Source organism: Monopterus albus, unplaced genomic scaffold (genome assembly GCF_001952655.1).
Source record: "Monopterus albus unplaced genomic scaffold, M_albus_1.0 scaffold441.1, whole genome shotgun sequence".
NCBI lineage: Eukaryota > Metazoa > Chordata > Actinopteri > Synbranchiformes > Synbranchidae > Monopterus > Monopterus albus.
Window position 1 is genome coordinate 413742 of NW_018128321.1, and position 8278 is coordinate 422019.

The following is an 8278-nucleotide window of genomic DNA, read 5'->3' on the forward strand; positions in this document are numbered from 1 at the left end:
TAACTTGCCACATGTGCAATTTAAATTAATGTGCGTTAAAATGTCACCTTTATTTTTGTAATTTGGGCAGAAATATGGATTGAAAGCAATAAACATGATTTTTTTTGTTTGTTTGTTTGTTTTGTTTTGTTTTTAAAGAGCATATATCCTGCAGTGTGTCCCCAGCCTCTCCTCACTCTTTGAAGGACGAGGGGGAATACAGGGGGGTTGTTACTGATTTTGTGAGGTAGAGAGAAAATCACCTGGTCCTGAACACCAGCAAGACAAAAGAGATGGTAATTGACCAACAACACAGATGCCCTGTACAGGAAGGGCCAGAGCCGCCTTCACTTGTTGAGGAGACTGAGGTCCTTTGGTGTGCGTGGGGCACTCCTTCGGACATTTTATGATCCTGTGGTGGCATCTGCAGTTTTTTACGCTGTTGTGGGTTGGGCAGGAGGTAGCACCGTCAGGGACAGAAAGAGACTCAACAAACTGGTTAAGAGAGCTGGTTCTGTCCTGGACTGCTCTCTGGATTCACTCGAGGAGGTGGCGGACAGAAGGATGCTGGTAAAACTAACATCCATCATGCATAACCCCTCCCATCCCCTGCATCACACAGTGGTGGTTCGGAACAGTTCTTTTAGCAAGAGACTGTTACGTCCCCATTGTAAGAAGGAGCGTTACTGCAGGTCATTCCTCCCCATAGCAATCAGACTGTACAACACATCACTACAGTGATAAAATAGGTGAAATTATGAGGGACTATGCAATAATCTAATGTGGTGCAATATTTCAGCTTCTGGGGGTGAAATGCATTGTAAATAGGCTCATGTGTAATATTTAGTCTCTACTGCTGTTCCTGATTCTCTCCAGTGCTGCTTTGCCCTGTTTTTAGGTGCCTTTGATTTGCTTATTTGTGCTGTGTAAAATGTAACGTTCTGATGACGCTACTTTATCATCCTTGTGTGTATGGTCCTAATGCTTTGTTGCCTTTATGTAACTTTTTATTTTAAGACTAAGTGTTCTTTGTTACTACGTACTTACGTATGTATACGCCGTGCAGAGTGGCAGCAAGTTACAGCAGCTGTGTCCTCATTGTGTTCTTTCCCATGTTTCTATGAAGTTCTGTTCTTATGTGTCTGTTCTTATGGTGGTGTCTGTTCTTATGGTGTTATGTTGATTGTTCTCTATTGCTGCTGTAACACAGAAATTTCCCCACTGTGGGATCAATAAAGTACCTACCTACCTACCTACCTAACACTTTCCTGTTCATTGTGCATCTCATCTGTACTCACCATTTGTGCTCCCTCTGACCACTTTGCCAACGTCGCCATACAAATCAGACGCCCATAATAACCTTAGGGGCAAGAATTGGAATTGAGGATCGTTTTCTTTCCTCTTTGGGCGCATGCGCAGTGGGGAGCATACTGGTCAGTCTGAGAAGCAGCTGTTCAAGGCTGGTGAAATTCCAACATGGCAGTAGCTGTGGTCAGTGTTTCCTGCGTTAACTTGGGATGGTTTCAGCTCGCACGCAGCCCGGCTTAACCTCAGCACCCCGTTCATCAGCAGAATCCCTCCCCGGGATCGATGCAACCCTAACCCCCCACGTGAGAGTTCGACCTGTGGCTAAAAAACAGGTAAGGAAGGGTAGTCCGTGGATCCGCTGCGTTTACAATTAGACAGTAGTCAGAGCAGACAGCGCGTCTGTAGAGGAGACGAGCTCCGTGCAGCTTTTGCACGCCGCGGACCTCGGATTAATGCATGCGCTGTTTGTGATTACACAAGTTTCTCGGATTGCAAGCGATACCTGAGCATGAATTGCATTTTTTGTGTAATTTTCAAGGAGCGCACCTGCGCCACTGTTAAATCGCAGAGACATGGACGCGTAGGTTGCACTATACGTTCCCTGTTCCTGTGTCGACTGTGCGACACTGTCTAAATGGGGGGGAAAGCCTCTGCTGCGACGTTATGGTTACAACAAGTTACCCTGCCCCTGCGTGCGTGCAGAAAGCGGAGACGGTGTCACCGCAGCATGTGTTTCCCCGCAATTTTTTTTTTTTTTTTTTTTTTTTTTTTTTTTTTTTTTTTTTTACAGCTGGGACATTTTAGGGCGTTCTCAGCAGAATTAACTTGTCTCCAAACAATCCGCACCAGTTGATTTTGGTCCCCTCCCCACCTCTGCCTGTCATACCGGGCTCAACTTTCTAATGAGATGCGTGTAGGTTAGATGCTATTGAGTTGCTTGCTTCAGCATTTGAAGGGCCCAGCATTCAAACCAGTGTCTTATAATGTAAAGCCCCCTTTCCCCGTTTTTATTCAGTGGGAGTTCCCCCCCCCCAAATTAATTCCAATGCTCTCATCTCCTCTCCCTCTTCCTCTCCCTGTTCCAGCACGACATGATCAGCAGCAGCAGCATCTATGGTAGGTAGACTTTTTTATTGTTGTATTAGATGATGTAAAATACACTGATAAGTTTTCGTAGCTTCTGGAAGAGGCTGAGGATAGTGGGTGTATTTATGTGTATATCCACAAAACGTTTACCTCAAATTGACAGTAAGATTGTGTGAATATTTACAGCTTCAGGTTGAATATAAATTGCCTAGTCATTTGTTTTATATAGGGTCAATTTCCAGAATGATAGCTGCCACGTTTAGGTTTCTACAATACACACTGGTAATTAATATGTGGTGACTAATAAGTGTGCTACATTTAAACTACACATGGCTTCATTTTCAGCCATAGATTTTTCATTAAATTACAAATCTGCTAAGAAATATAGCTTAACAATCAAAGCTGCAGGTTAATATGATAAATCATGTAATAATCGTTTTTTTTCTTTTCTGTTTTTTTTGTTTTTGTTTTTTGCTCATTCATGCTCTCTCTCTCTCTCTCTCTCTCTCTCACACACACACACACACACACACACACAAGGTGGTGCAATTTTCCTTTGCTGAAACATAAAACTGTGAAGCCAAAATCAATAATTGTTTAATGAAACCTGGATGGACGAGGCCTCAGTCACAACTGCACATTTCTGATCAGGATTTTCTCATCATTTGCACTTGATTTCATATTTTATAGTTTATTATATTAAAGCTGAATTTAGTGTTGTTGGTAACATTATGATGTCAACAAATTGTGGATTAATAACAGGAAGTAATGACACACTTATACTCACTGTACAAATGTGCTCGTTCAAATTTTAGGTATTTAAAAAAAAAGATTTCTAGTTGTTTTCTGCAGGAAATTGGTGCCACATTTGTGCAGAACAATGGTGAATTGTTGTAATTGAAAATAGCCATCCCACCCTGTGTGCAAGTGCAGCGGGTGTAGTTTTCTAATGAATAATCAGGTTTGATAGCACAATGTGCTGTCTGTGCGCACACAGGGCTGAAGCTCCACTGTTACACATTCTTGGTTTGTGTAGCAGTTATTAGTTAGGCCTCAACCTTTCACCTTTGATCTCTTTCTCACACAGTTATTTGCTTCATGTCATGTGCTGTTTCCTACTTTCTCTTGCTGATGCACTTGTGTGTGTTGGTTTTGCTCTTATTGTAAATGTCTGCATGCTCATTTCACTTTAGACTGCATGTGTCCATACTGTCAGACTTAATGAAAATCTAGAATGTAGGCTAATAATGTTTCTTTTTGAGCCTCAGGTCAACACCTGATATACTGATATACTGTAGAATTACATATAAGATGTTTGCACATATTTTAATATGCACACTATTTCTGCAGTTTTTTTTTTTAACTTTAATTTAACTGACTGACTTAAATTTATGAGGGATATTGAAGAATTCTCCTGCAATGGTCAGCTGTTTTTTTTTTTTGAAAGAGAATTAACTTTCTAGAGGAACATATGGGGACTGATGGGGTGCATGAGGAAGCCTAGGCGCAACCATGCACATCCTGGTTCCATGTGTAATGTAAATCATGTAGCTACTCAGAGGTTTGGTTTTTTTTCCCTCTAAATCTATTTGTTTGCTCCAGTCCTCGGCTTAAGATCCGTCCCTGTGCATCTGCTGTCTGCGCAGTGTTGCAGTGACAGTAGCAATAATCCCCCTCATTATACACATAACGGATTGTCTCACATCCCCCAATGCAGCTAATAGGGACAGAGAGAGGAGAGATAATAGGAACAGAAGAAAAACTGCTTTACAAATAGGCACCCCTTTACTCTGCCTTTATTTATCTAAATACAGACGTCTCCCTCAAATGAATAGACAGAGCCAGTGTGCTGCGAGGGTAGCTGAGCTACTCCCAGTGGGACCGTATAAATAAATTATCCTGACACTTTCTATCAGTCTGTAATGTTTACCATTAAATGCTGTTTCACCATCCCGGAGTCACCGGCGTGCGATCCAGCCTGCCCCGTGGGACTCCTGCCAGATGTGAGGCGATGTGGGGAAATATTGTGCTTTTTACATGCAGGGAGAAGGAGAGAGAGAGAGTGTCTGCCGTGCCCATATCAGTGGATTTCTCCTGTCTGCATGTCCTGACAAAAGGGGCCTCTTCAAACGAGATCCAGGCAGGGTTGTCATCTTTTAGCAAATATGTTAAGTGTTATCTTTTGTGCTCTCGGCTCACCAAGCAGAGCCGGAACCCCGTGGGAGCATGCAAATAGAACAAATCCCTCTCAGACCTGTCTGTTTCACTCTCTCAATCTCCACCCCACCCCCTTCTTCTTTTCTCCACGTTTGCTCCACGGTGTGTCAGCCTGTCTTGTCTCTTTGCTCGCTCATCTATTTCCCTTTTTGTACACTTCTTTCCCCTCCACTTTCTCTCTCTCTCTCTCCCCCTCTCCATCCTAGAAGACAGTGCTGCTGGGCCTGGGTGTCAGCTAAAGTGTAGCGAGGCTGTGTAAGTCTTTGTGTTTCCCTGCATGCTTGCTGACAGCCCCTTCCTCGCTGATCTTAAAGTTCCTTTCCCTGAGACGGCAGGCAGCTGTCAGTAGCACTGTTGCCCGGGACGTGTTTCTCCATAGATGAGCGGATGTCAGTTCCTTAAAATCCTCAACACTGTGATCTACTCAGTCCTTCCCTCTTTCATTGGTACACCGGCTGCTTTTTTTCCCTTTCAAATGTAAGTTTGGGGAGTTTTTGTGGAGGTTTAGTGTTGAGTTTTTTCATGTTGCAGTTAAACCTTTTTTTCTCACACACACACAGTTTTATGCCGATTCTGCCCTCCCATCCATCTTCCAGCACTGACTGGTTATTATCTAGTCAAACTCTGATGGGTGTGCTTAAGGCGAGGCTGACTCATGGGTGGAATAATACTTAATGTTTTGCACCCTGTTGTAACCTGTGATGATTAATACCAAAATAATGTGTTTTTTATGTATACTGGTTGAAAGAATTGGTTTTAGATCATGGTTCTGTGTATGTGAATTTTAATAAATGCTCAGAAATCTTAAAAAAAATCACAAAAGTATAGTCCTAGATAATAAATTTTAAATGCATTTCAAATAATCTGTAATGTCTAGAAGGTTTTTAATTAAAAAGTAAAGAAATTAAATGAATGTTAAAAGATTGTAAAATAAAAAGTCTAAACTGATCAGACAGCAATGTCAACAAATTTCCAGACTTCCCACTGAATTCATTTTTATGTTAATTCTGGCTTTAAACACATTTCTTTGAACTCTGAAATATCCCAGAATGTTTGAAGTTTCTTCATTTTATGTAATGCATCAGTTTCATAGGTTTTAATCAAAGCTGTAGCTTCTCCCCCCCTCACTCCTACGTTCTTTGCCCGGCTCACCTCCCTTTACTTTTCAGCACAATCTCCACCACCCATGGCCCGGATTCTGTGGCAGATATTAAAACATTCAGCTTGTAGAAGCGTTAAATATGCTAAGGACATATTAAAACAGAAAAAAAACTTCCACTTTGGAATATTCCACACCATTAACCCTCAATAGACATGGCAGCATGCAGCTTATCCTTTACATTGTGCCTTCAAATGAGAAGGCACCATTTCTAATTAAGTTATTGCCATGGAAGTCTTAAGTTAAATTGTGCATTGATATGTGGAGAAGCTCGGCAATCATTTGGCCTGACGATGGAAGCCGACAAGAGCCTTTTTTCCCTCACAGGGGCCAAAGAAAATGACAGCTACAGTATGAGAGAGAAAGGATCTGACTCTAATCTCTTGCCGCTGCTGCTCTTCTGTTGACGGCTCTGGCTGAATGATCTGATTTTGTTAACAGCAAGCCTTGGCTGCAGTAGATAGAAGCCGTCTGCAGCTCAGTTTGAACGTCTTGATTAGTGAGGCATCCTGCGCAAGTGGCGAGTAAGTTGGGCACTTTTGTGTCTGTGAGGTGTGTGTGTGCACATCAATGAAGAATGAGGCAGAATTTGTGTATTTGAGCTTGGCAGGCTGCCCAGGGAAGGATACAAAGGATGTTGAGTGGCTGGGCGTGTGGCACAGCATCAGTGAGCTGCCTGTGGCCTCTGGGGGACAAACTGGGAACAAGAGCATTAGTAACTCTAGCTAAATAGCTTCAGATTTGTCTGTTGAAATACTGCATCTAGCAGTTATTTTAGTTATTGATTAGTGTGCTAGTTATTTTTTCAGTTTATTTTCAAAATATTTCAAAATTAAATTACAGTCACAATTTGAGAACCCAAGCCGACTTGTTCAACTGTCTTGTTTTGCCTGAACAAAACCCAAAGATACTTAATTTAATTTCAGGGTTTTCTCTAGGTTTTCAGATGTTTTTTTCTGTGGGTGCAGGGACTAAGAAAATCCTAACTGAATATATCCAATCAGCTGTTTGATTGGCTTGGTGATACTGCCAATCGTACAAACGTTCATCCAAACCCTGATTGTTGATTGACAGGTTATTCCTGTTGCCAGCTTATATTTCATTTAGAGAATGAGTCACCTCTCTGTTATTTTTCAGTGCATGTAACTCACTGTTGTTTTACATTTATTTTGATATGTCATCTTTTTACATTCTTTCAGCTTAGGCACTCTATAGTAACACACTGTGGGTACTGTGCATAAGCCTGGAAGGGAAAGCTAAACAGAAGCACTAAATACTCCCATTTTCTCCACTATTTTTGCTTGATAAATGACTGACATTATTACTAAAAAAGTTTTAAAGTAACTTGTCTAAAAGTTCATAGTGATGGAAAACAGAGCACAAAGCAGCAAATTCTCATATTGGAGGAACTGGAACCTGAGAGGTTTTTGCTGTCTGTGTGTTTGCCTACTCAAGCAAAGAAAGGTGTTTGTATGCCTACCTGTGATTACGTTTGTGTATGCTTATGTACTCTGTGTGAGTGAATTTGTGTATGGGCCAAGTTTCTCCTCTGGAAACAGGCATATACGCAGCATTAGGATGTTGCTTGTACTGTACAACTCTGTTGGCAGGATGGACACATGTGGTAGATAGTTAATGATCGCATGCAGCATATAATGAGATCCTACTCTCCGTCTGTTTCCCCTACCTGGCATCATGCATTAACCATACAAGAGGAAAAGGAAGCACGCATGGTATTGACTTTTGAGTGGGTGTCTGCTTGTCCGTTGTTGGTTTTGTTTAGCACTCAGAGGTCACCATGGCTGCAAGCACCACACATTTATATCATGTTTTTTGTTTTATTTTGTTTTTTTGCCATTTTTGTAAGACAAGAATTTGTCCTCATCCACACCTCTTGAGCTCTGTTAAATGGTTGTAAATTGATTTTGGATCTGTTGCAATGTATACACTTAACAAGCCAAATGGGTTCAGTTTGTGGGTTAGTTTGTTTATACAGAAGATTATTCTATTAATGTATTCCACACACTCATAATCCACAGTATGGTGTCAGAAGGAGGGAGGCATTGGCAGTGGTCCATTTTCTTGCCCACTAACATATATTTATCCTCTTCACTACACAATCCTCTAGGCTGCTGCACTCTCCCAGGGGGTCCCAATGACATGCTTACTAATGTGTGATTTGGAAAAGGAGTGCTATTGTATCCCCTAAATCTCACAAAGCACTGTATGATTTGCCCATTGTCATTAAATCGCTTTGCTTGTGCCAAGTACTTGCATCTCACAGAGGCTTAATGCTTTGAGGGTTTCAGGGACAGCTTCGAGTTCCTCTTTTGTTGATTTCGGGGAAAAGTGCCAAGACTGCTGCGTTGAATATTGTTTTGAGTATGGAGGAGGGAGGGAAAGATGGGCCATTGCCAAGCAACTCCATTGAGCCCTGTGAATAGGCCATTCATATTTAGGAGAATCACCCAGATGCCATATTGTTGGCTCAACAACGAAAAATATTCTCCAACAAGGATAGGATTGTAA

At 41.7% G+C, this 8278-nt stretch overlaps 1 protein-coding gene across 3 annotated transcripts in view; it reads left to right on the forward strand.

Annotated features, from left to right (window-relative positions):
* Positions 1–1426: 1426 nt before the first annotated feature.
* The window catches only part of LOC109952204 (fidgetin-like), a 33997-nt gene continuing 27145 nt past the window's right edge, over positions 1427–8278 (forward strand). The window contains exons 1-3 of one of the 3 annotated variants that reach the window (XM_020587156.1): positions 1572–1619; positions 2373–2403; positions 2914–5067. Coding sequence is in view for 1 of the 3 variants with exons in the window: in XM_020587155.1 (XP_020442811.1) it covers positions 1497–1619; positions 2373–2403 (154 nt within the window). In the remaining 2 variants the exon portion in view is untranslated. Of the gene's footprint in view, positions 1620–2372; positions 2404–2913; positions 5068–8278 lie in introns of all 3 variants that reach the window. The other 2 variants (XM_020587155.1, XM_020587157.1) reach the window with 2 other exon arrangements.